At 38.1% G+C, this 27,783-nt stretch overlaps 1 protein-coding gene across 2 annotated transcripts in view; it reads left to right on the top strand.

Annotated features, from left to right (window-relative positions):
• LOC124776417 (non-structural maintenance of chromosomes element 3 homolog) overlaps window positions 1-27,783 on the top strand; it is a 70,413-nt gene that overhangs the window by 26,746 nt on the left and 15,884 nt on the right. Inside the window, exon 4 of one of the 2 annotated variants that reach the window (XM_047251410.1) lies at window positions 16,135-16,266. The exons of the other annotated variant lie outside the window; for it this stretch is intronic. Coding sequence (XP_047107366.1) covers window positions 16,135-16,266 — 132 coding nt within the window. The remainder of the gene's footprint in view (window positions 1-16,134; window positions 16,267-27,783) is intronic. 2 annotated transcript variants of the gene reach the window in all.

Below are 27,783 nucleotides of genomic sequence, written 5' to 3' on the forward strand. Positions count from 1 at the left end.
CAGTCAGCGAGGGTGCAAAGGAGATTCATAGTCATTAGCTGGGTGTCCATGTTACACAAATGGTCCCTAAGTATGCTCAAGTCTTTATTGGTGGTATCTACAAGTGCTTGAATGCGGGTCATGAGTCTGGTGTCCAAGGAGTGAAGCAATTTAGTCTTATTTACCATGCCCTTTTCAAGATGGCGAGTTGTGTGGTGTGTAGTTCTAAGATTCACTGGTTGTCTTCTACATCCACTTGTTCGTGCTATAAAGCCCTATAGATCTTTTCTAAGTCCTCTGAACTGGCTGTACTAAAAACTGTTTTCAGGATTTTACCACCTGCGTCAAGCCAGCCGCCCTTCCATTAGTACTGTAAGTCTAACTTCATAGTTTGGTGTAGTTGCAACTTTGCAAAAGCTGACCGCATATAGTATTTTCCTATTTTTCCTTTCGTTCTGTATCTGATGCCTATAGCTGGAACTGCTACCCCTTACTTTGGGTGGATCTGGACTGAGCGCTAAAGGAATAGGAAATCCTCTGTTAGCTTACCATATCTGCTTGTGATCTAAGTACATCGGGATAGTTGGGGTAACCATAGTCATGTGCTGTTTCAGTTGTTTTACTCTGCCTTTGTTTTCTTTCTCTTCTGCTACTCCGCTTCCCCCTTAGGAAGGTGCTGCTGATAATGAAGGCAGCATCCCCAGGGTTTCTTTAAGCGGATCAATACTCCCTATGTGCACTATTGCGGTGCGTGTTGGGAGCTCTAATTTAACCTTAATAGGTGATTTCAAGTTTAGTATTTGGTAATGTACTTGGTAAGGTGACCATAACTTTTTTGTCTTCCTCCTCAGCACTTACGGATTGGTTTCCATTGCCCATTGTCTGGCGTGATATTTTGGTAATATTGCTTTTTTATTAAGTGTTCCTAACTGCTGTTCCAAGGCCTTAACATTTGTCTTTTTAACTTGGTGCCAAATAATTTTTAATAATCTGGAAAAATTTCAAAGTAATGACTTATCTTCTCCTGAAAGTGATTTCCTATGTCCAGTAGAGTTCAGTTTTTGACTTAAAACCACCTCATATGGGTATAAGCCTATATTCTCATTGACCTTTGAATTGCATGCCTTGCGCTACTGCATAAGGGAGCAGGGTAGCCCCATCATTATGGTGACCATTGCCAGAGTAACTCAATTTTTCATGGGTTTTTAATTCATAATGGTCTACACAACCGTTTTACTAATACACATAAAATTTGTGCCTTAGTCTGTTGTCACTGTCTCAGGTGTTCCAAACTTCAGTATCCAATGATTAACCATTGAGTGTGCCACGGTTTTTGTCTGCTGGTTTGGTATGGTGATCATGGACACGAAAAGTGAAGAATGATGAATTATTGTCTGTACATTATTGTTCCCTGCTGGTGTTTGATTGAATGGTCCAGATATGTCCACGTCGATTATCTCAAATGGGTTATCTGCCTCTGGTAATGTCTGTTACACAATTTTTGGAGGACTGAGTTCTGCTCTTTGTACACATGGGACACAGTTTTTCTGTGTGTTGTTCTATATGTTGCTTATGTGTGTTTCACCTGTAGTTCTCTGCAACTTGGTGTTCTGTGGCTCAGCAGCTACTGCATTTTGCTAAAACTGAGTCACAAACCTACCACAACAGCTTGTTTCGTAATTTCTTGTACCTCTAGCCACAAACCACATCTTGTATGAATATACAGCACACCGTCTTCATTACTGAATTGTGGTTGCTTCACCAAATGCTGACACTCTTTTTAAGTCCCATTAGCCATTTTAATATCTTATGATCAGTTATTATACCTTAAAATGTTGTCCATACAAACAACAGCAGAAATAAGTGACTCAATATATATATATATATATATATATATATATAAGTCCTAGCATTTTCTATTTAGTAGTTAAATAATTTTTTAGTTGAATAGTTTTTGCTGCCTTATTGAGTTGTCTTCAAGTAACAGAAAGTCTAGGATGGAATAAAAATATTGAAAGGGCAAATTGCCAAACACAGCATAGGAGAGGAGCTGAGTTGCAGACAAGCACATTGATAAAGAGCGCTAGGACTATGTCAGCTTTCAAACAAAGTCCTCCTTTTGAAATCAAAAACTTGCACACAGTCTTACATGAAACACACACACATGGCCACTCTCTCTGGGCCTTAAAGACCAATTGTGACTACATCTGACGTGTGCAGAAATTGCTGCTCGTGTCAGGTGGACACTATGTGCTCATACAGTATTATCTTCATAAACAGATCTGTTGTCCAAGTATTGACTGTAACATCCCTCAAATTATGCTCAACAGCAATGAGAGGCATCCAAATCTATAGGTAATAGCAACCCAAAGTGTGTCCAACATACCTGCCTGACAAACCCATGTGAACGCATGTTAGAGATTTGCATTGATACGTGTCTGCTTCCACATTGTTCTACAGTGAAAAAAACATGACACCACTGACCATGTTCCATCCCGGGTTTTCCCTTGCTCTTCTACTTCATGCACCAGGGTGCTATGGGGTTTCTACTAGACACCTTGAGGCACAAATTGATGGTGCACAGTTGTGTTTGATGTAGTCCTCCCGTTTTCCTTTCACTTGTGATACACACAAGCCATAATTTGTAGGTAGCAGTCATCATCTGGTCTCACTGTAGTGTCTGAAAGTTCAAATGATATCACTATGATGTTCACTAACTTAGATGGTAACTTTATGCTGGCAAGCCTTATGAAGTGAGAATACTCACACAGTCTAAGCTCGATGTGATGCTTCAAGACAAGTTGGCAGACTGAACTATCACAAGTCACGTTGTTCTGCTCACGATTGGAGGCACAGAGCACTCCACTGAACTTTACTACCAATGCAGTTTGCCTTTTGCACCATTGAACAGTTGGCTGTGCATAGCAATTTGCTTTTTTAAAAAAACTTTACAGAGAAAAAAAAGTTTCTTATCTTAAAACGTTGAAACAACCAGGAGACCTCATTGATAACAGAAAAAAGTAATAAATATTCTAAAAGAATTAGCTTCTCAAAAATAATTAATGTTGTTTGCGAAATGACCACCTTTCCCATTCAGATGTACAAGCTAATTCAGGCTTGTATTTTGTCATATACCACATTAAAACATTTCTGCACAAGTTCTAACTTAAGGACATCACACACATCCATGCCCATGGCAGGATTCGAACCTGCAACCATAGCGGTCATGTGGTTCCAGACAGTAGCACGTAGCACAGCTCGGCCACCCCGGGTGGCTCTGCGCAAGTGAAGGATAAAAAAAAGGTGAGGCAATACATTGTACTTTGTGTATGGGCAATGTTATGTGCGTGATTGGCATCTACCAACCAAGAATCTTTTAAGAAGTAACATACTAAATGTTAAAGAGAAACAAAGAATTTCCAGAAGTAACAAGATTGCAAACAGGCAAAAAAGACAACAAACTCGTTGTTGTTGTTGTGGTGGTGGTGGTGGTGGTGGTGGTGGTGGTGGTGGTCAGTCCATGCTAGTCTGTTGTGTGTAAGCCTCATTATCTTTGCATAACTTTTGCAGCCTACATCCATTTGAAACTGCTTACAATATTCATCCCTTGTTCTGTCTCTAAAATTCCCTCCTCCCTCCCTCCTCCACTTCCCTCCATTACTAGACTGGTGATTGCTTGATACCTCAGGATGTGTCCTATAAACCCATCCTTTCTTTTCTTCCAGTTGTATCATAATTTTCTTTCCTCCCCAGTTTGATTTAGTACTTCTTCATTAGTTATTTGATGTAACCATTTAATCTTCAACATTCCTTTTTGTGGCACAACATTTACAAAGCTTCTGTCTCTTATTGTCTGAAATGTTTATTGTCCACATTTCACTTCTGTACAAGGGTACATATTAGACAAATACCTTCAGAAGACACTTCTTAATGCTTAAATTTATATTTAATAATAATGTTAATAGCTTACTCTTTTTCAGAAATTCTTTTCTTGATATTATCATTCTTCATTTTATATCATCTCTATTTCAGGCATTATCAGTTATTTTGTTGCCCAAATAGCAAAATTCATCCAGTACATGTGGTGACTTATTTCCTAATTTAATTCCCTCAGCAGCTTTAAGCCTGGTGTGATTTAATTTGCATACATTCAGTCTCCCTTGTTTCATTTTTGTTGATGTTCATCTTGTAACGTTTCTCAAGACACTATCCATTGAAGAATCGCACTATCCATTCCATTTAACCTTCTTTTCCAAGTCCCTCGCTATCTCATACGCAATTGCAATTCTTCAGCAATTCTTAAAGTTGTAAAATCTTCTCCCTTAATTCCAATCCCCTTTCCAGTTCTCATTGATTTCCTTTACAGATTTAATAACATCGAGGATAGGCAGCAACCCTGTCCCACTCTCTTATCAATTAATGCTTCCTTTCATCATCTTCAAACTCTTATAACTACAGCGTGGTTTCTGTACAAGATGTAGATAATCTTTTGCTCCCTTTTAAGTTAATCATTTCAAAGAGTGTATTCCGGACAACATTATCAAAAGCTTTCTTAAAATATACGAGTGCTATAAAGTATAGGTTTCCTTTTTCTATCGTGTTTCTCATGTGTTGTCGAAGTTAAGTCGTACGGTCGGCGTTGCCTCATCTATGTTCCTACATTTTTCTGGAACTAAAACTGATCTTTTCCAAAATCAGCCTCATCAAGTTTTCCATCTGTAAACAATTCATGACAGTATTTTGCAACTACGATGTAAAAAAAATCTGATAGTTTGGTAAAATGCACACCTATCACCACCTGCCTATTTTGGAATTGTAATTGTTACATTCTTGTTGAAGACTGTCTCGCATATCTTGCGTACCAGTTTTCTCATGACTGGATCCCCAAGGATCTCAATAATTATGAGGGAATGTCATCTAATCCAGAGGCTATGTTTCAGCTTAGGTTTCTTAATGCTCTGTGTAATGCTTCACAGTGTGTCTTATCTCCCATGTTAACTGCATCTACTTCCTCTCTCCTTTCTGTAATATTGACCTAAAGTTCATTTTGCTTGTATATTCCTTCTAAATATTCCATGTACCTTCTTCGTGTAGCGATGGCTTGCTGCCAGAGTTCTTGACATACTACAGCTGTGCCTTTTTTCTCCAAAGACCACATTCCTTTTTGTATTGGCAGCAACTATATTTCCCTTAGTCATGCGTGTCTTGCATTTTACTCTTTATGTCAATTTTATTTTCTAATTGTGCTTGCTTGTGTGAATATGTGTGTGTGTGTGTGTTTTTTTTTTCCTTCCTTTTCTGAAGAAGGCTTTGGTCAAAAGCTCAGTGTATAAACAGTCTTTTTGTTGTGCCAGTCTGCATATCAACATGTCACCTTTATGGCAGATAGCAATTTACCTTTTAATAATTGATATTCCAACCTGGACTTTCACCCTCTGCCATGCACCTCATGGTGGTTTGCAGAGTATAGATGTAGATGTAGATGTAAATGTAGACTGTCCAGTGTGTGATTTCATTTCTTAGTTGTCTGTATTCCATTTTGTCTGCTTCGTTTGCTGCATATTTATATTTTTTTCCTTTTTTCGATTGTTGTTGTTGTTGTTGTTGTTGTTGTTGTTGTTGTTATCTTCAGTCCTGAGACTGATTTGATGCAGCTCTCCATGCTACTCTATCCTGTGCAAGCTTCTTCATCTCCCAGTACCGACTGCAGCCTACATCCTTCTGAATCTGCTTAGTGTATTCATCTCTTGGTCTCCCTCTACGATTTTTACCCTCCACACTGCCCTCCAATACTAAATTGGTGATCCCTCGATGTCTCAGAACATGTCCTACCAACCGATCCCTTCTTCTAGTCAAGTTGTGCCACAAGCTCCTCTTCTCCCCAATTCTGTTCAATACCTCCTCATTAGTTATGTGATCTACCCATCTAATCTTCAGCATTCTTCTGTAGCACCACATTTCGAAAGCTTCTATTCTCTTCTTGTCGAAGCTATTTATCGTCCACGTTTCACTGCCATACATGGATACACTCCATACAAATACTTTCAGAAACGACTTCCTGACATTTAAATCTATACTCGATGTTAACAAATTTTTTTTCTTCAGAAATGCTTTCCTTGCCATTGCCAGTCTACATTTTATATCCTCTCTACATCAGCCATCATCAGTTACTTTGCTCCCCAAATAGCAATTCCCTCAGCATCACACGACTTAATTCGACTACATTCCATTATCCTCACTTTGCTTTTGTTGATGTTCATCTTACATCCTCCTTTCAAGACACTGTCCATTCCGTTCAACTGATCTTCCAAGTCCTTTGCTGTCTCTTACAGAATTACAATGTCATCGGCGAACCTCAAAGTTTTTATTTCTTCTCCATGGATTTTAATACCTACTCCGAACTTTTCTTTTGTTTCCTTTATTGCTTGCTCAATATACAGATTGAATAACATTGAGGATAAGCTACAACCCTGTCTCACTCCCTTCCCAACCACTGCTTCCCTTTCATGTCCCTCAACTCTTATAACTGCCATCTGCTTTCTATACAAATTGTAAATAGCCTTTCGCTCTCTGTATTTTACCCCTGCCACCTTCAGAATTTGAAAGAGAGTATTCCAATCAACATTGTCAAAAGCTTTCTCTAAGTCTACAAATGCTAGAAACGTAGGTTTGCCTTTCCTTAATCTTTCTTCTAAGATATGTCGTAGGGTCAGTATTGCCTCACGTGTTCCAACATTTCTATGGAATCCAAACTGATTTTCCCCGAGGTCGGCTTCTATCAGTTTTTCCATTCGTCTGTAAAGAATTCACGTTAGTATTTTGCAGCTGTGACTTATTAAACTGATAGTTCGGTAATATTCACATCTGTCAACACCTGCTTTCTTTGGGATTGGAATTATTATATTCTTCTTGAAGTCTGAGGGTATTTCGCCTGTCTCATACATCTTGCTCACCAGATGGTAGAGATTCGTCAGGACTGGCTCTCCCAAGGCTATCAGTAGTTCTAATGGAATGTTGTCTACTCCGGGGGCCTTGTTTCGACTCAGGTTTTTCAGTGCTCTGTCAAACTCTTCACACAATATCACATCTCCCATTTCATCTTCATCTACATCCTCTTCCATTTCCATAATATTGTCCTCAAGTACATCACCCTTGTATAGACCCTCTATATACTCCTTCCACCTTTCTGCTTTCCATTCTTTGCTTAGAACTGGGTTTCCATCAAAGTTCTTGATATTCATGCAAGTGGTTTTCCTTTCTCCAAAGGTCTCTAATTTTCCTGTAGGCAGTATCTATCTTACCCGTCATTAGATAAGCCTCTACATCCTTGCATTTGTCTTCTAGCCATCCCTGCTTAGCCATTATGTACTTCCTGTCGATCTCATTTTTGAAACGCGTGTATTCCTTTTTGCCTGCTTCATTTACTGCAATTTTATATTTTCTCCTTTCATAAATTAAATTCAATATATCTTCTGTTACCCATGGGTTTCTACCAGTCCTCATCTTTTTACCTATTTGATCCTTTGCTGCCTTCACTATTTCATCCCTCAAAGCTACCAATTCTTCTTCTACTGTATTTCTTTCCCCCATTCCTGTCAATTGTTCCCTTATGCTCTCCATGAAACTCTGTACAACCTCTGGTTTAGTCAGTTTATCCTGGTCCCATCTCCTTAAATTCCCACCTTTTTGCAGTTTCTTCAATTTTAATTTACAGTTCATAACCAATAGATTGTAGGCTGGCAATGGCAAGGAAAGCGTTTCTGAAGAAGAGAAATTTGTTAACATCCAGTATAGATTTAAGTGTCAGGAAGTCATTTCTGAAAGTATTCGTATGGAGTGTAGCCATGTATGGAAGTGAAACATGGACGATAAATAGTTTGGACAAGAAGAGAATAGAAGCTTTCGAAATGTGGTGCTACAGAAGAATGCTGAAGATTAGATGGGTAGATCACATAACTAATGAGGAAGTATTGAATAGGATTGGGGAGAAGAGAAGTTTGTGGCACAACTTGACCAGAAGAAGGGATTGGTTGGTAGGGCATGTTCTGAGGCATGAAGGGATCACCAATTTAGTATTGGAGGGCAGCGTGGAGGGTAAAAATCGTAGAGGGAGACCAAGAGATGAATACACTAAGCAGATTCAGAAGGATGTAGGTTGCAGTAGGTACTGGGAGATGAAAAAGCTTGCACAGGATAGAGTAGCATGGAGAGCTGCATCAAACCAGTCTCAGGACTGAAGACCACAACAACAACAACAACAACAACCAATAGATTGTGGTCAGAGTCCACATCTGCCCCTGGAAATGTCTTACAATTTAAAACCTGGTTCCTAAATCTCTGTCTTATCATTATATAATCTATCTGATACCTTTTAGTATCTCCAGGGTTCTTCCATGTATACAACCTTCTTTCATAATTCTTAAACCGAGTGTTAGCTATGATTAAGTTATGCTCTGCACAAAAATCTACCAGGCGGCTTCCTCTTTCATTTCTTAGCCCCAATCTATACACCTACTACGTTTCCTTCTCTCCCTTTTCCTACTCTTGAATTCCAGTCACCCATGACTATTAAATTTTCGTCTCCCTTCACTACCTGAATAATTTGTTTTATCTCATCATATATTTCATCAATTTCTTCATCATCTGCAGAGCTAGTTGGCATATAAACTTGTACTACTGTAGTAGGCATGGACTTCGTGTCTATCTTGGCCACAATAATGCGTTCACTATGTTGTTTGTAGTGGCTTACCCGTACTCCTATTTATTTATTCATTATTAAACCTATTCCTGCATTACCCCTACTTGATTTTGTGTTCATAACCCCGTATTCACCTTACCAAAAGTCTTGTTCCTCCTGCCACCGAACTTCACTAATTCCCACTATATCTAACTTTAACCTATCCATTTCCCTTTTTAAATTTTCTAACCTACCTGCCCGATTAAGGGATCTGACATTCCACGCTCCGATCCGTAGAATGCCAGTTTTCTTTCTCCTGATAACGACGTCCTCTTGAGTAGTCCCCGCCCGGAGATCTGAATGGGGGACTATTTTACCTCCGAAATATTTCACCCAAGAGGACGCCATCATCATTTAATCATACAGGAAAGCTGCATGCCCTCAGGAAAAATTACAGCTGTAGTTTCCCCTTGCTTTCAGCCATTCGCAGTACCAGAACAGCAAGGCCATTTTGGTTAGTGTTACAAGGCCAGATCAGTCAATCATCCAGACTGTTGCCCCTGCAAGTACTGAAAAGGCTGCTGCCCCTCTTCAGGAACCACACGTTTGTCTCGCCTCTCAACAGATACCCCTCCGTTGTGCTTGCACCTTCGGTAGGGCTATCTGTATCGTTGAGGCACGCAAGCCTCCCCACCAATGGCAAGGTCCATGGTTCATGGTTTTTCAATTAAATTCACTATATCCTTCGTTTTTTTTTAAGGATTACTGCTGAACCTCATATTTTTGCCTATTTATCCTCTGGTTCTTTCACTATTTCATCTCTTAAAGCTGCCTCTTCATCTTCTGGTGCATTCTTTTCACCTGATTCAGTCAGTTGTTGCCTAATGCTCCCTTTGAAACTCAGCAGCCTCTGATTCTTTCAATTTATCCATATCCCACCTCTTAATTTCCTACTCTTCTGCAATTTTTTTTTTCAATTTTAATCTGCTGTTCATAACTAATAAGTTATTGCCAGTGTCAACATTTGCCCATGACAGTGGTTTGTAGGTTAAAATCTGATTTCTAAATCTCTGTCTTACCAGTATATAATGTGTCTGAAACTTATTGGTGTTTTTAGATCTTTTCCACATATACAACCTCCTTTTGGAAACAAACTGCCAACAAACTGCCACAGACAGTGCAATTTACTCAAATTAATCGCAGAACAAAACCACCATTTAACTCTGATGAATGCCTATACGCAAAAAAAAGACCACTGAGGTTTGAAAACAGTTGATAATTCACAGTATATGATGATAAACTCATACATATTACACTTAACACCATAAAACATGGAGACAGAAAAACAAAAGCATGGCTTACATTAAAATAACAAAGAAAATCAGTAAGGTTGTTTATAAATAAAAAATAAATATCAGAAACAGATTAAGTGCTCCAGAAACAATACAAGAAACACATTTACTGCTTGATTTTTCAGTTTTTAAATAGGCTAAACTTCCCCAATGTTTCCTATCCAGGTCTCTTACACAAGTAGACAAAAATACACTGAGCTGATGAAAGTCATGGGATACCTCCCAATATCGTGTTGGACCTCCTTTTGAACGGCGTAGTGTAGCAACTTGTTGGAAGTCCCCTGCAGAAATAATCGGCCCTCTATAGTCGTTCATAATTGCAAAAGTGTTGCAGGTGTAGAGTTTTATGCATGAACTGACCTCTCAGTTATTTTCCATAAATGTTGAATGGGACTCATGTTGGGTGATCAGGGTGACCAAATCATTCATATGAATTGTCCAGAATGTTCTTTTAACCGATTGTAAACAGTTGCAACTTGGTGGCATGGTGCACTGCCGTCAATAAAACTTCCATTGTTGTTCGGGAACATGAAGTCCATGAATGGCTGCACATGGTCTCCAAGTAATCAAACATAACCAGTCCATTCCATGTAAACACAGCCCGCGCTATTATGGAGCCACAACTAGCTTGCATAGTGCCTTGTTAACAACTTGGGTCCATGGCTTCGTTGGGTCTGCACCACACTTGAAACCTACTGTCACCTCTTACCAACTGAAACTGGGATTCATCTTACTGGACCATGGCTTTCCAGTTGTGCAGAGTCCAACCAATATGGTCATGAGCCCAGGAGAGGCATTGCAGGCAATGTTATGCAAAGGCACCTGCATCGGTCATCTGCTGTCATAGTCCATTAAAATCAAATTAAATAGCAATGTCCTAATGGATACATTCGTCTTGTGTCCCACATCAATTTCCGCAGTTATTTGACATGTTGCTTGTTTGTTAGCACTGACAACTCTATGGAAACCTGCTGCTCTCAGTCATTAAGTGAGGGCCGTTGGCCACTGCAATTCCCGTGGTGAGAGGTAATGTCTGAAATTTTGTATTCTTGGCACTCTTGATGCTTTGGATTCGCTAATGATTTCTGAAATGGAAAGTCCCATGCTTCTAGTGCCAACTACCATTCCGTGTTCAGAGTCTGTTAATTTCATTCGGACAGCCATAATCACATCAGAACTCTTGTCACATGAATCACCTGAGTGCAGATGACAGCTCTGTCCATGGAAAGTCCTTGTATATCTTGTGTACGTGACACTACCACCGTCTGTATACGTGCATATCGCTGTCCCATGACTTAATCATGCTTATACAGTGGAGTTATTTTCAGTTTATTGGGTACTTATTTGCAGATGTTGAGTGAGATATTATTTTAAAAAGTCAACAGCTGAAGCTGTCAGCTGTCTACCAGACTGAAGAGCGTGCCCCAAGTGTAACCTGCTGTGAATGTGTATTGAAAGTGTTGATTTCATTGTCTTCCCTAACAACAGCTAGGATACTTGCCACAGCATGGGAGATATCAAATGCATCACCCCAGCCTAAGCTCTTACAGCATCTGAAGAGGCTCAGAGGCTTATATTGGCTCTCCCTGCAACACATGTAGGCCACCTAGATGTTATTGAACATCATATATTTCAACAAAAGTTAAGCAATGCAATACAGCAGATTACTGTTCTACACCTGAACGTAATCAATCCCATTCAGTGAGACATATGCACACACACATTACAAGATATACTGTGGATGCATGGCAATTGGCTCCACTCTATGCATTCCACTCTAAAAGAGCCAGAATTCCTGAATGGAAGGGATTTATGCAGTCTGCCAGTAACATAGTTAATGTTGAGAGAAGCATAACAACTTTATGGTCACTCTTAATTCACTACCACTTTTCAATACACTGTCAATAAAAGTCTGCAGCTAGGTGCCACATTTACCGATTCAATACTTTTTGCAACATCATTGCATAGATCACTAACCACATCACACTTATTAATTAAACAGCTGTCAGCCATTTTTTTATAGGAACATGTTTTATTTAAAAGCTCGCTTAAAAATAAATACTCGCATAATAAACTGAAAATAACTCCACTATATGAAAATAACAAGCTCGATGAATTTTATCTATTCACATTAGGGAACTGAACAGGAAATACTGGGGAGGTATAGCTTGTTTGTTAACTGAAAAATGAGTGGCACTCATGGTCAGAGAATTCGCCTTTCCCAAAGAATGCTACAACTGCCATATAACATGTCTAGATGACTGAGAACAAATTTCTCCTCTAGCATGTAGAAGAGTGCGCAGTGATCTACATAGAATCTGTCCATTTGTATTTTGTGTGTTAGTATTATCAGTAACTCATTCTGTATTCCATGTCAACTAGGGTTGCCAGGTTGTACGTTTTTCCCATATTCTTACGTTTTTTACTGTTAATTTCACCTTATGTTTTTTATTTCCCCGTACAGCACTTTCTTCTGTTTTTTTAGTATTTGGCGCTAAACTATCGCAAAACCCAACACAATTCTTCCCCAGTATATATATTCACATTAATTTGGTTATGTTTGTTATTATTACCGTTCAGATATAGATTTTAGGCTGGTCTACGTTTAAATTGGCACTCCTGACGATCACTCGATTGCATAATCGATAATGTTGTCGATATACTTATTTCCGATTCTGATGTGTACAACTACAGATGTTTGTAAACTAATAAACTTCGTTGCAGTGATAATTTCTTGAATCCATACAGTCAAAAGTGTAGTTTTCTTAATTTACTTTTGTTCAAGAATTGTAATGAGTTCACCAGCGAAGAAGAAACGTGGCAAGCAACAGCAGTACAGTCAAGTGTACTTGTTAGGCATGGTTTAATGTCTGATAAACATGCTTTTTGTACGTTGTGCAGGAAGGAATTCAGCATTTCTCATGGTGGACAGTTTGATCTCGAGCAACACACTCAGTACAAAGGACATCAGTTAAAGGAGAAAGCAAGTAGTCAAACCACAAAAGTTTCCAAATATTTTGTGAACTCTTAAGAAATCTGAAGCCAACGTTGTCATATCTTGTGAGTTAGGACTTTTGTATCACACAGTCAGACACAACCTAAGTTATTCAAGTTTGGATTGTAGCAATAAACTGATGTCATGTATATTCACAGATTCAGAAACCGCTGTAAAACTTTCCTGTGGCAAGACGAAGGCAGAAATGTTGGTGAAAAACATATTAGCACCTAAAAGTGTCAGTGATGTTGTTAATATTCTAAAATCTCCTTAAAATAGTAAGTTTTTCTCAGTAGCAACAGACGCTTTGAATAGAGGCAACAGAAAGATGTTCCCAATTTGTATAAGATACTTTGAACCTTTAGTAGGTGCACAGAACAAACTGTTGACATCTATTGAACAGCCTGATGAAACTTCAAATGCAGTGGCAAAGTTAATTGTTGATAATCTGGAGAGCCATTCACTAAATATTAATAATTTAACTGCATACAGTGCTGACAATGCTAATGTGAATTTTGGCAAGAAACAATCTATTTATCAGTTACTGCTTTCCATAAATTCCAACCTGCAGAAAGACAGTTGTTCATATCACATGGTTCATAATGCGATGAAGCATGCTATGGAAGAACTGGAAATGGATGTAGAGAATCTTGTTTTGAAGATCTATAATCATTTCTCAGTATCAGCTAAAAGGCGTGAGGAACTGAAATCATTTTTTAATTTATGGATTTTGAGTGGTCTGAGATATTAAGGCATGTGCCCACAAGATGGCTGCCCTTAACTCCTGCCATTAACAGATTGATTGAGTGCTGGCCAGCTATAAAGAGCTATTTCAGGAGCATTGATGCCTGTCCAAAGCAACTTGCATCAGTATTTTTAGCTGAAGACCCAGTGAAAGGAATTATTCCTGAAATTTACTTGCATTTTGTGTCAAATATTGGAGGTCAAATGCAAACAGTATCCAAATACCTGGAGAAAAGGGACCTAAGCATCATGGAATCACATAACAGTCTTGCATGATGTATAAGAAGATTACACAAAGAAAGAAGGATAAATTCTATGGGAGTGAAACCAAGAAATTAATGGGAGAGATTTCATCAACATCTCTTAATAAGATTTCGTGTGAATTTGATTCTTTCTTTCACACATTGTTGAAATATCTTGAAAACCATTATGACTCCTCAGCTAGTAACAAGTATTCAAGGTTGGAACCTCTTTCTTTGAATGGGGAATTACAATATTGTGATTTTGAACTTGCAGTGGAAACACTTAATCTACAAGATAGGATCAACCTGGATCAGCTATATGAAGAATTTTGTGAAGTGAAAGATAACTTTACTAACTGTATCACTAAGGATAGTGATGTTGCATCTAAGTGGGTAAAATTCTTCACGCTAGTGTCTCAACAAAAAGTGACAAATATATCTCGGCTCATGTGTTTTATACTAACCATACCAGGTTCAAATGCATTTGTGGAACGAGTGTTTTCGATGAAGAAGAACAAGTGGACTGATGTTGGGAACAGGTGTTCACCAGAACTTATAAAATCAGAGCTTCAGATAGTAATAAATTTTGACATGTCCTGCAAAGATTTTTTTAACCAGCTAAGGAATGACAGTACATTCCTACATAAAGCTAAATCAGTTTCAAAATACCATAGTGACATGAAGGAATAGGGCTTAAAATGTAAATGTGAGCTATTTTTTGATTGAAAATGGCATTTAATAAAAATATGAATGCACTAGCCATTAAAAAATATGTCCATGAAAAATCTTCCTTTTTTTGTGAAGAAAGTGGCAACACTAATGTCAACTCACCATGTGAAAAAAAACACATCCGGGCATGTATATGCACTGCGTCACCCGTGATTCGTAAGACCATCGGCGGAAGAGTCCGTGTAACTGTATGAAACCCCTTGAAGTTGCTTTTTGTGACATAGTGGACTGGAGAGAGTGGGGACTTGCTGCTTACAACACCGAGCAAGGTGGCGCAGTGGTTGGCACACTGGACTTGCATTCGGGAGGACGACGGTTCAATCCTGTCTCCGGCCATCCTGATTTAAGTTTTCCGTGATTTCCCTAAATCGCTTCAGGCAAATGCCGGGATGGTTCCTTTGAAAGGGTACGGCTGATTTCCTTCCCCATCCTTCCCTCACCCGAGCTTGCACCCCGCCTCTAATGACTTCGTTGTCGACGGGACGTTAAACACTAATCTCCTCCTCCTCCTCCTCCTCCTCCTCCTTGCTGCTCACTCTTCAGTTTATAGACCTATGATAGAGGGAAATGCAAAACCACAACCAGGTGACCCACAGAGTACAATTTATCCCTTAATAAGGTTCTACGGCACTTAGCTGTAGTTCCACATTTAATATTTGTTCTCAGCCCATTTCATTTAACTATAACAAATAATTCCATATCATTAAAGCAATATTTTTGATAATCTGTGATTTTTCCATCCTCTGCAATGCAGAAGCTATTACTCCCAGAGAAAAGTTTCATTTTGTACTAGGAAACATTTTTGCTAGGAGTAGTGGCATTAGTTATTAAAGAAAAACATCAAATGTGACCATTGAACTACTCATACCCATGTTCGTATCCCACCAGTCAGTTTTTTTAATAAGTTCTTCATGGCACTACCTTCTATCACAATAACTACACAGATTTTTTTTCCCCTTTCGATCTTTTTTGGGTCTTCTTTGACTGGGCTATTCTAGTTTGTACAGGTATTATGTTTTAGTTTGGTTGTAACTTGCTGCTTATTGAACTCTCTGCTGTTTCAGTGTCAGCTATTAGCTAACACACTCTACTGTAACTCCCACGTTCTCTTCTTCTTATCCCCCCCCCCCCCCCCCCCCCTCTCTCTCTCTCTCTCTCTCTCTCTCTCTCTCTCTCTCTCTCTGTTTCTCAGATTTTGCCCTTAATGTACTGCCAATAAAGCCTCAACAGTGTTTTTTTCCCCCCCAGATCCCCTTCCTTTTCCTTCTTGCTCCCAATAACAGTTTGTACCAATTAAGCTCTTGTATTCTGAACGTTAATCTTGTTTTTTACTTTTTGTGTATTCATTTTTGATTATTATTGATTATTAATTCTTTTTAGTCATTAACTGTATGTGTTACTGTTTCCATCCACCAGGATTTTATTCGACAACTGTATCTGGAATATAGAATTGTTCCAAATACAGATCCTCCAAAACATGAATTTGCTCTTGGAAAGCGGGCGGAGTTAGAAGTTTCATATCGTGGCCTCTTGGAATTCATGAGCTCTGTATGTGGTATATTTTGTTTATAAAAACTTTATTTATGTAGCAAACTTTTTTAAAACATAATCCGAGACAGGGCTGCCTACTTATCAGTTGTTGAGACAGGTACATGGATCATTCCAAGACATATCGTCTAATTTCAGAACATTTTCCTACTTGACCATCATGGATTTCTATGGTATTTTATGTGAATATTTACTCATGTCTCCAGTGAACATTGGTGAAATTTAACATTCATCAAAGCAAGACTACTGACCAAGATATAGTCACTTTTTTGACTCTATGTGCAACTTTGGACAGAACGAACGTGAATGAAAAGATTTTTTACAAGCCTTATTTAGCTACAAAATTTTAGTCAAAATCATCCAAAAAATTTTCAAAGTTGGACATCTTATGTCTCAGGGATTAAAGGCCTGACAGACTTGAAACTTGGCCTGTAGTAACCTAACAACATAAGGCTCTCAAATATTAAGTTTCATTTATGTACCACTGTACAATACTGAATAAATTAAGTGCAGAGTTCAAGATTCCATAAAAAGATAAAAAAGGTGGTATTTTTTACCTGATTTATGTGTGTTAGATTCTCCAGTGCGGGCCAACAATGTTAGGTAATTTGAGAGTGTGAAAATTGTGGCAAAAAAAGTGAACTTAATACAAATAGGTCAGAAGCACAAGCAAGTAGAGTACAAAAGTTCATTCACATGCTACTTTCTAATAGTCTACAAATTGTCGATAAGATGACAATTTTTGTTGAAAGGTGAAAATAGAGTATATTTGACACTTCTTTTATAAATATCATTTCCTGTTCAGGCTTCAAACCGTCTCATTCAAAAAAATGTGTTTGAGGTTCCTCACCCCTCCAGAAGGATTTAATTTCCAAACTGGACTTACAATGCTACATAAACTGAGGCAAAGCAGCTGGAAAGATTATGCTGTGAATGAAGTTTTAATTTCAGCTTCTTCTATCCTGTTGATTAAATGTGTGATAAACATATACAAAACAACTTAACAATATTAGGTTTTTCACTGTAAAATATAATTCACATACTGCTTTCCATGTTCTATAAAACCAGTTCAAACTTTATTTCTGTAAAAATTACAAAAAAGGATCACATCCAGTCTACTTGTAGAAAATTTGTTTTTCGTAATTGATTTGAAATTAATCGCCATTGGAAAGAGTATATTTTTAAGAATGCAGAAAATCACATTCAATTTTCCAATGTGCACTACCAATACCTGAAAATGACAGATGAATTTTAGGGAATATTCCACAACAATGGGCTACATTTCAACAACCTGTTGACTGTGTTTAGTTGCATGTATTTTTTTCATTTGTGTATTGACAAGTAATATCTCACTATATTGTGTTGGTCCATGGTTAGAGTACTATAGGCACTTCTCCACTGAAAAGTCTGAGGTTAACTGCTAGAGATAAACCTAAGTATATAAAAAGGAAAATTGAACACGTGAAGAATCTGATTACAGACAAAATAATGTATGCTGCCGGATTTTCTGCGTGAGAGGGGCAACAAAGCCAATTTGAAAAGGATGTTGCCACTTACGTAAAGATTATGTTGGTCTCATTGAAGAATTAAGAAAGGAAACTGATACATCCAACAAGCCAAGAGAACTAGTGCTACAGACTGTGGTCCCAAAAAGTTGGTCAGTACAGGAAATAGTAGCAAATTTTGGCATGGCAGAGCACATTTCAAATCAACATGAAAAAAGGAGAATGGCTTTTATGCTGTTTAGTACAGTATGGTACAAACAGCTCTTTCAGATTAAACAAAAGCAAACACTTTTGTATCTGTATTTGGAAACATTTAGCCAAACTGAGACATTTTCTTTTTTATCTGAACACATCCTACTGAATTCTTTGTCTTCCTAAATGTTTACAACTCTATCAGTGACCGATTTTGCCATCTTTCACTTGTGGTATTCATGCGAAAGTTGGCAAAGCTCTGGCGAAATAGCATGTGGTACACATGTTACAGCTGGCAAAACCCTGGCACAATTGGTCATCAATAGAGTTGAAGACTTTTATGAAGACGATGAATTCGGCAGGATACGTCCAGGTAAAAAAGGTAGTGTGTCATTTCAGCTAAGTGGTTCCAAATAAAGATACAAAAGTGATTGCTGTTGCTTAATCTGAAGGAGCTATTCGCAGTGTACCATAATAAAGATGGGGCTGAAGTTGGCTTTTCAAAATTTTGTGACCTCCGACCCATGTGCTCCGCACCATTGGTGGTTCTGGTACACATTCTGTTTGCATCTGCACTATACACCAGAATGTGAAGCTCATGCACCAAGATGCTAATATCAAAGATGACTAAAAACAACTGACAGAAAGACCATATGTAGTGTGAATTCGAAGGATTGTGTGTTACAAAGATGGGAGAATTATCCTGGTGGATAAGCACACTTGGAAAAAAATGTTTAATGACTGGGATCGGGAAGGATCAATAGAAATCAAACAGTGTGTCCACACTGACCATGAGACATTGGTAACAAGTGTATTAATGGTTGAAAACATCATTGAAAAACTTACCATCAAATTTTGGAAGTTGACTAGTCACCATTAATAGCAAAAACACCAATCAATATTTGAAGTTGTTGAAGTGTGACTTAAGAGAAAATTAATTGATTGCTCTGATGGACTTTGCTGAAAGTTAGTTGTTTGTTGTCCAAAATGCTGCTCAGGGATTTCGTTGGGGAAATTTGCAAGCTGCATATTTTGTTGTCAATGGGGGCATGTTGTGAACTGTTAGTTGTTACATTATTTCAGATCACTTGCAACATGATATAATATCTGTACATGCATTTATTTGAAAATTGACAGACTTTAAATTGAAGAGAGCAAAAAGTTTCAAGAAGACAGATGATGAGAAAGCAGCACAGTTGGAGGTACAAAAAAGCTTCATGAATTTCGGCCAGTTGATTCAACCTCAGTTTATATCAGCAAAGTTTCTAGGGACACAAATTTTGTTGCCAGAGTATTCAGTGCAGACATGCTAAGTCTGGAATTGACGGAGTTGTTACCTGGCCATTACATTGCCTGTGTATTGGAAACGAATGCTGGATTGGCAACATTATTGACATATCAACACAACAAAATGACGCACTGATGAAATTTACACATTCTCATTTTACTGGCCCGGAAGATAGGATACTTGTTGGGTACCAAAACACCACCTCATTTCTATGCTCTAGCTCCTTCAGTATCATAATCTGGCTGACAGTCAGTTTAAAGAAAACCAACTCCAGAAAGTGGCTCAGAAATTTCAAAAAATGTAAATAACAATGCTGAGGAGTTTGAAATAAAAGTTGATATTTCCTTTTACTTGCTGCCTGTATGAGGTATACAGTCAGATCTGAGAATCAGGGAAAATGTATTAGCAGATGGCTTTGTAAGCAGACAAGTATCATCACAAGGCTTTGGAACCTAAATTAAGAAACCAGATTGCAGGCTGTGGAAGTGGAACAGGAACAGGCACGTAATGATTGTGTTAGGGAAGGCAAATGGCTGACATCGGTTTATTGGGAGAATTTTAGAAAAGTGTGGTTTATTTATTAAGGAGACAGCATATGGGACACTAATGTGACCCGTTCCTGAGTACTGTTAAATTATTTGAAGCAGTGCAGAGATGAGTTGCTCTGTGTGTTGCCAATGGATGCAAACAATATGCAAGTATTACAGAGATGTTGTGAGAACTTGAATGGAAATCCTTGGAGGGAAGTCGGGGTTCTTTTCAAGGAATGTGTAACAACCATGAAGGTATAAGACGAGAGATAATGGCTTGTACATAGACATAGATATAGTTATTTTCCCTCATTCTGTTATCGAGTGGAACAGGAAAGGAAAACACTCGTAGTGGCACAGGATACTTTGTGTCATACACTGTGTGAAGGCATGTGGAGTATGTATGTAGAATTATAAGAAATACATCCATAGCTGGTATTGCCCAGCTATCGGGCGTTACCCGTATGGAGTTGCTGGTTCATGTTCTTGAACTAATACTGTCAATGTTACCATGGACCAAAGCAGTATAGTGAGGTATTACTTGTCATCTTAAAAGTAAAAACCTTGTGCAACAAAATACAGAGAACAATTTACTGCAATGTATGTACACTGTTGCCCTGGTACATTCCCTCAGATTTGTCCATTGTTTCAGGTCTTTGTTTGCACATATTGGAAAATTGAAAGTGATATTATAAATTCTTGAAAACATGCTCATTCCCACTGTGATTAGTTTGAAATCAGTTGTGGAAAACAGATTTTCAAAAAAAATAGAGTGAATGTGATCTATTTTTATAATTTTTATGAAAAACAAGTGTGAACTCATTGTGTAGAAATTTATAAAGCAATACATGAATGACATTTCATATTAGAGAACCTTGTGTCCAAAGTTTCAGGTTTATCACACCTTTAATAAATGAGATATAAGAAGCCAAAGTTAAAACATTATTTGCAGTGCGATTTTTCTGGCTACTGTACATCGTTGGCCCTTTGGCAATTAATCCCACCGTTCGGGGGGGGGGGGGGGGGTGCTAAAACATTTTTGAAGCTTTTAACAGAAAATGCTATTTGTACAAGAAGTGTGAAATATACCTTATTTGCCCATTTTCACAAAAATCATCATCATTTTGACAAATTTGTAGATTGTTGGAAAACAGTAGTGAATGAGATTTTGTATTCCAAATCCTTGTGCTACCCACCTAGTGTCTATTAATTTACATGTTCAGCAAGCATTTATTCTAAGAGGCTTAAGAATCTGAAGTTTACATTTTTGTTGCACCACAATTTTTACGTCTTACTTTGGTTCAAATTATGTAGCATTTTTACCCCACATTGGATAATCAAATGCACTTTTTTGTGGTTAAACCAAATCCTTTCCAGTGAGCCCAATTTGGAAAGTTATAGTTTTTTGCTAAATTGGTTCATAAATACCGCATATTTTTTTTAGCTTTTTACGAAATCTTCAACTTTGCACTTAATTTGTTCAGTACCATAAAGCAGTACATAACTGAAACTTTGTATCTGAGAACCTTGTGTTGTTAGCTTACCACATGCCAAGTTTCATGTTCATCATACTTTTTCTCTGAGATATAAGAACCTACACCCAGAAATTTATTCATATGATTTTGCCTAAAATTTTCTGGCTGAAAGTGGCTTGTAAAATTTCTTTTAGTTACTATTCTTAAGAAAACACGCAAAGTTGTACAAAAAATCATATTTCATTTCTTTCAACAAAATATTGCCTGAGGTATAACAGCTCAAGATTGCCATAAACTCACGTTCACTCTTTGCGAAGTCGTGCGTGGAGTCAAACAAGTGACTATATCTTGGTCGGTATTGTTTCTAAGAATGTTAAATTTTACCAATGCTCATTGGGGACATGTGTGAATGTTCACATAAAATTTCTACAAAATCTATTATTGCTGAAACACAAACAAAATGAAAACAGAAATAAAAATAGCTGAATCTCGTAAATTCACCACATTTCTCTAATTTGTGTTGTCAAACTTTCTCCAGTTGTTCCTGTTTCAGCAACTGTATAGTAAATAAACTGCTGTCTTACAAATAAGTGATCTGATCTGCCATTCATCAAGTAACTTTTTTTTTTCCCTTAATCATAGTTAACTTTCTGTAAAATCTACATCCAAAATTTTACTTGAAAATAAGTATCAAAAAGTACTTTTAAGAAAATAATGAAAATTTTTGTTTACTGGTTTGGCATGTGCAGTAAAGAGATGGATACTCAGAATGTGGTTAGGTAACTTATTTTGACAAGCATAAAGCACATGTTGATTAGTGAAATCCAATAGACTTGCTAGAAGTGTAGTGCTCCTTAAAGAGGAATGTTTCATTCACAGTGTGTTAAAATAGAACCTAACAGGAGTTTTTTGTGACTCGGTCTCTTAGTTTCTGTTTAGTCCTTCTGACTAAGGTTTGAATCTCAAAAAGATTCTTTATATTCCATCTTGCATACAGATAAGGAGGAAATTTGTAGACTTGGTGCAGCTTGCAATGGTGATCTACAAGGACCACCAACAGTCATAATAAACAGGAAACACTCGTGAAGATTATGTGATGTACAAGATGGTGGTTAAACTTTAAGGTGAATATTTAAATAAATCAACTCTGATTCAAGTAGCTGGTAATATGGACAGCAGCCATTCAGCATTAAAGCCAGTGACTACCCTATCTTCAAGGTCTCCATGATACCTTTCAAGATAAAAAGGACCACATGTAGCCTGAGCTCTTCTGACTTATTTCCATGCAGGTGGTGTCCAACTATTGTTGTGAGCAGCATATACTTTTATCATCTCACCCATTGAAAACATCTACAATTTATGAATTTGGGCATAGAGTTGAAGCAATGTGGAATGATTTACCTAAATCTGTAATAGAAGTTCATTTCAGTTTGCTATCTAACTGGGTGGCAGCTCTTCCCACGAAATTGCACACACTGTAAAGCTGCAGATGACCAACAGATTGAGTCATATATTCTTCCTACTATGCTGTATATGCACGATAACTAATTTTTTTATTTCTTGTCCTTCTGGCAATGCCGTTTTAACGACTAACAGTGTAATATCATTCTATTTATACTAACAAAATTTAGCTGATATAGAAACCAACAATTGCAGAAACAGTATTAATATTTTGAAATAAAAAGCAACCATTAGTGTTAGAATATTAAAACTACAGGTGCTCACAAGAAAGGGGGGGGGGGGGGGAAGAGGGGCACTTGTCCCTTTTGTAATATGACAATATCTAATTTTTATTCATTCCAAAATTCACGTATTTCCGGTAATGATAGTCTGTGAGTCTACTAAACCACAGATCTAGCAGTTTTGAGATCTGCAGGAAATAGGCTTTAGCAGTCACTGTACACATTGAGTTTATTTGATTGTCATGCTATTCACAAAAAATTATGCCAGTTTGTCTGTATGGCAGTAGTTTATGACTGCTCCAGAGGTATATATGAGCCTTCACAATAGTGTTTCTGACCTCTCCCGTGTCACTTCCTTGTATAGTTCTTACTGAGTTGCAGAAAAAAAAACTTGTCGGACACTGGGTCATGTAGATTTCAGTGTCAGTTCCCAGCACAACACGAATATTACTCCAGTACGCCAGCCAGACGTCTGTACCCAATTTGCATAAGGATATTCCCCCTCTCCCCGCCCCTCTGCACAACTTAGTCTAATTGTAGTTCACTAATTTCTGTGAACAAAGGAAAACTATGACAATTGCTGAGTCTTCATTCAATTTTACATGGGAGAGCTATTGTTGTTGGCTCAAGAACAATAGCTGTAATGCGTGTGTCTACATCTATAGAGCTATCGAGTCATAAGCAACAGTCAAGAACAGAGGAAAAACAGCAAAATTCCAAGTTCAAAAGAATGTACTGTCCAGGAACGGGGAAGTTCTCATACTTTATGGGTTGCAGCACATCACAATATGCATTAATAGAGCTACAAATGCTATAGTCCAGTTGACATGGTTGCATAATAATATATAAAGCTGGGGAGACAAGAAACATTTGGTTTGTTCGCAGGCTGTTAAGGGGCCCCTCACACACTCAAGATTTATTGTACAATAATATTGACTGACTGAGAGAGAGGTATTAACAGTCACAGTTTGTGCAATATATTGAAGGAGACTGCAGAGCATTAAAAATATTGGCACTCACTCAACATATTTTATTGTGTAAGAGTGATATTGCGCAGTACACAGCATTTGCTGCTGACGTTTTGTGACATACACACATGTAAACGACTGATAGAGTGACATCATGTGAATATGAATAGATCAGGAAAGACAGGTGTAACGAACCATCTGTTGAAGTGCATTCAGTTGGGTTGTATGTTTACATATTTTATACTTATTCAGTAATTAGCTATAGAAACACTCCACAAAAATGTTTAACTCCAGGGAAACAACATTGCAACTGCTTATTTGTTTGTTCCGGAAACTTGAATTATTTGTTGCAGAAATACATAACAGCACAATCTATCTACCCTTTACCATAAAGTATATTATTCTTTTCATATTTATAGATCACTTCCAGCCTTGTGGAAAGTAAAATCCTATGAGTATATGACCAGTATATTTTCTGTTCATGTGAGGTGTAACAGTGTTCACTAATCAATTGAAACATTCCTTGTTCATCCTTAACAAATTCCAATAGTCATCCAGTTCTTCTGCAAGTTCTTTTAGCATGTTAGTATGACAGTATGTAGAACACATTCCAGTCCACTTTTTTGCCAGTCAGCACTTCCCCTTATTTGTGTTTCTGCAGCATGTAGTGATTGCAGTTGCAATACGTTCGATTGCTGACATGTTTGCTATGAAGGCAGATGTGTTCTGGGCACAAATATGGAGCCATAATATTGCAGTGTTCTTGGTCTTGCACTTTCATGCAATATATTGACACCATAGTAGTGCATATTAAATATTGAACATGTGATGAGTGCCCCTTTAAGTCGGTCTACCAGCCAGTTTGAGGATGGTGTGAGTTTCCTGCATTCACTTAGTCTCTGTGTTACTGTTTATCCAAACAAGCCAAAAAATATAGTTTTCAGAACACATTTCATTTAACTTAAGTCATCCTAATCTATATGAAGTAATAGAAGACATGAAAACAATGCAATAACCATTGCCAGATGTCAAGGTTTGCAAGCAATCAGCAAGGAAAATAAGGGAGAAGCTACCACTCTCCTATATCGGATTGTTGTGTGGAGTGTAGATAAATGTAACAGGAAGCAGTATTCACTTAGCTCGTGAACTCTTGCTCCTTTTCTAGTAAAATCTCACACACAAGTACGTATAACCACACAGACGACCAAATGCTTACTCCTGCAGTCATGGCAATTATTGATGTTCAGTTATTGGAAGTAGTTGCCTAGGTTAACGGTGGTGAGGAGAGGGTGTTGGGACAGAGGCAAGTCTTTTGGCAGATGATTCAGTGGCACATGGGGGAGGGGGGGGGGCACATGGGAGTGGGAAGGGGGTTCAGATGGGAAAAGGTAAGATGAGGCAGGGGGTGGTTTTAGGCCAGGTGTAGTGCAAAAGTGCTAGAGAGATGATTCCCACCTGCATAGTTCAGAGAAATTTGTGCTGGAATGAAGTATCTAAATTGCCTGCCTGGTGAAGCAGTCCTTTGTGTTGTGGTTTGTAGCATGTACGGTGACTGGATGGTCAAGTTTGGCAGTGGCCATTCACGATTGGATAATTGTTAATTGTTATGCCCACATAGAATTCTGTGCAATAATTGCAGCGAAGCTGATATATAACCTGGCTTTTTTCATATGTGGTTCTTCCTTTTACTGTGTAGGAAATATCTGTGACTGGACTATAGGGATTTGGTGGGTGGGTGGGTGGGTGGGTGCATGGGACCATGGGACAGATCTTGCACCTGGACCAACCACAAGGGAATGGCCCATCGGATGCAGGATTGGGAGTAGGATTGGAATAGCGAAGGAAAATGATATTATTTTGGTAGGGTGGATGGCTGAAACTACTTTGGGTGATGTGGGTAGGATTTTGTAAGCAATCAAAGTGTTGTGTATAGCAGTAAATTTGAATAAAATTGTTGTAGATGGCATCAAAGTTGAATAAGAAAAAGTGTCTGTCTGGCCAATTAGTTGATCCCACAAAATAATTGTTCTATAACTTTAAGCCCATAACCCCTACTTGCAGCTTCATGAATAATAAATAGTAATTCAGGTTAAAGTCACTATTCGGAGGACCTCTGAATGTGTGGTTGGATTCCTAAGAGTTGCTTATGCTGAAGTCTACAGGCCAACCAATGTGTTTGTCATATACCTCTATAAAAAAAAAAGGGGGGTCACAAAGTTCAAATAAGTGCAGGCAGGAATTTGCGTTGAAAAATAATGCTCACTACGCACAAGTGTTTTGAAGATTTAACAAAAATGGGTTTATTCAGTTTACTGTTACACTTATCACAGGTTAATAATTATTTTATCATTGAATTAGTGAATATCTGAGTGAGAGGTTATATCAGGGCCGGCCATGTCTTGCCAAACTTCACCCATGCAGGGTGTGCAGACCACACGTAGGCCCAAGGCTTGGGCTTTCTCAGTTTTCCTTGGCTCTTCTTGGAAGTACCCAGAACAATACGGCTTGTCATTGAGTATTGTGGCGTGGCATTTTCGGTCAGTGCTGTTCTCTTCACTTTGGCAGACTCGTGGTGTCAGCACTATTTAGCCTTCGCTGTTTGTTCATGCTATGAAGGACGTTCAGCGTTCAGTGGCTATTTGCACAAAAAGAGGCAGTGTAGCGATCTACTGTCACAAGCTTTTAAAAATTAATGGAAATGACAGAAGAGAGGGATGAAAATTCTCTCAGTATACAGGGTGAACGTTAACAAAGCTGACAAACTGCAGGGCCAGATTCATGACTGGAAATGGAGAAAGAAAGCTCCTATGGAAATGGGTTCGAAAATGCATTGTTGCCATGGTAGATGACGCTGATGAATGACATTTCCTCTGACCACGTGCTGTGTGTTCCTTATGTATTGCAGGATGTGTGACTGACACAGCATATTGAAAGCAGCAGAATGGTCTGGTAATCATGTTGGGAACAAGCTGAGATGGTGTTCGTTTACAGCCAAGCAGATGGGAACAGTCAAGAGGCAACACTGCTATGTAAAAACAAGTACCCTCACAGGCAACCACATTACACAGCATTTCAAGCCCTTTTTAGGTATTTGTATGATTACACATGTTCATAAGATATTTTTTCCTCTATTTCCAGTCAGGAGTGCCTGCAGTTTGTTGGTTGTATTCATGTTCACCCTGTATGTTATCGCACAGACGATGGGTAATGCAGAGTTGCTATGAAATGATATTAGACTACCATCCAGAAAGAGTTGAAAGATTTAATACGCAATTAAAGAACAACATCTTAAAATGATCGACAGATGGGATTCATTGTTCTGTCATCAAGAAGCACTTTGTGGTAAATTTGCAGACATGGAGCATGTGAAGACATTGGTGGTATGGATAGTAAAATTTCTGTAGTCACATGCATTATTCCATTGTCAGTTGCAACCATTCTCAATGGAACTGAATAAAGACTTTATATATTACTGCAAAGTACATCAGTTAAGTCGAGGTGCTTGCCTGGAATGATTTTCAGATTTTACACCTGCTGTTGTTGAATTTTAAAAGAACTGCAGACATGAAAATTAGAACATTCGGAATGGATTGCAGACCTCACATTTTAAGTAGATTTGACTGCATACTGCCCACAGTAAGATATTGCAAGGTGAAAAACAACTTCTTGTTCATTCAATGGGGATGCAGTTAAAAGAAAAATTGCATTTACAAGTGGCACATTCTGATAAACACAGTCCAGTTCCTAAGCTCACTGGTGTTGAAGAAAACACAAAGTTTGAAGAATTCATTGTGGCCTTAAAATAATTAAAAGGATAGTTTCCTAAATACTTTGAGGACGTGTGTTCTTATATTTTCCCGGCAAATGAGATGCTTGA

This window comes from Schistocerca piceifrons, chromosome 2 (genome assembly GCF_021461385.2).
Source record: "Schistocerca piceifrons isolate TAMUIC-IGC-003096 chromosome 2, iqSchPice1.1, whole genome shotgun sequence".
Lineage (NCBI taxonomy): Eukaryota > Metazoa > Arthropoda > Insecta > Orthoptera > Acrididae > Schistocerca > Schistocerca piceifrons.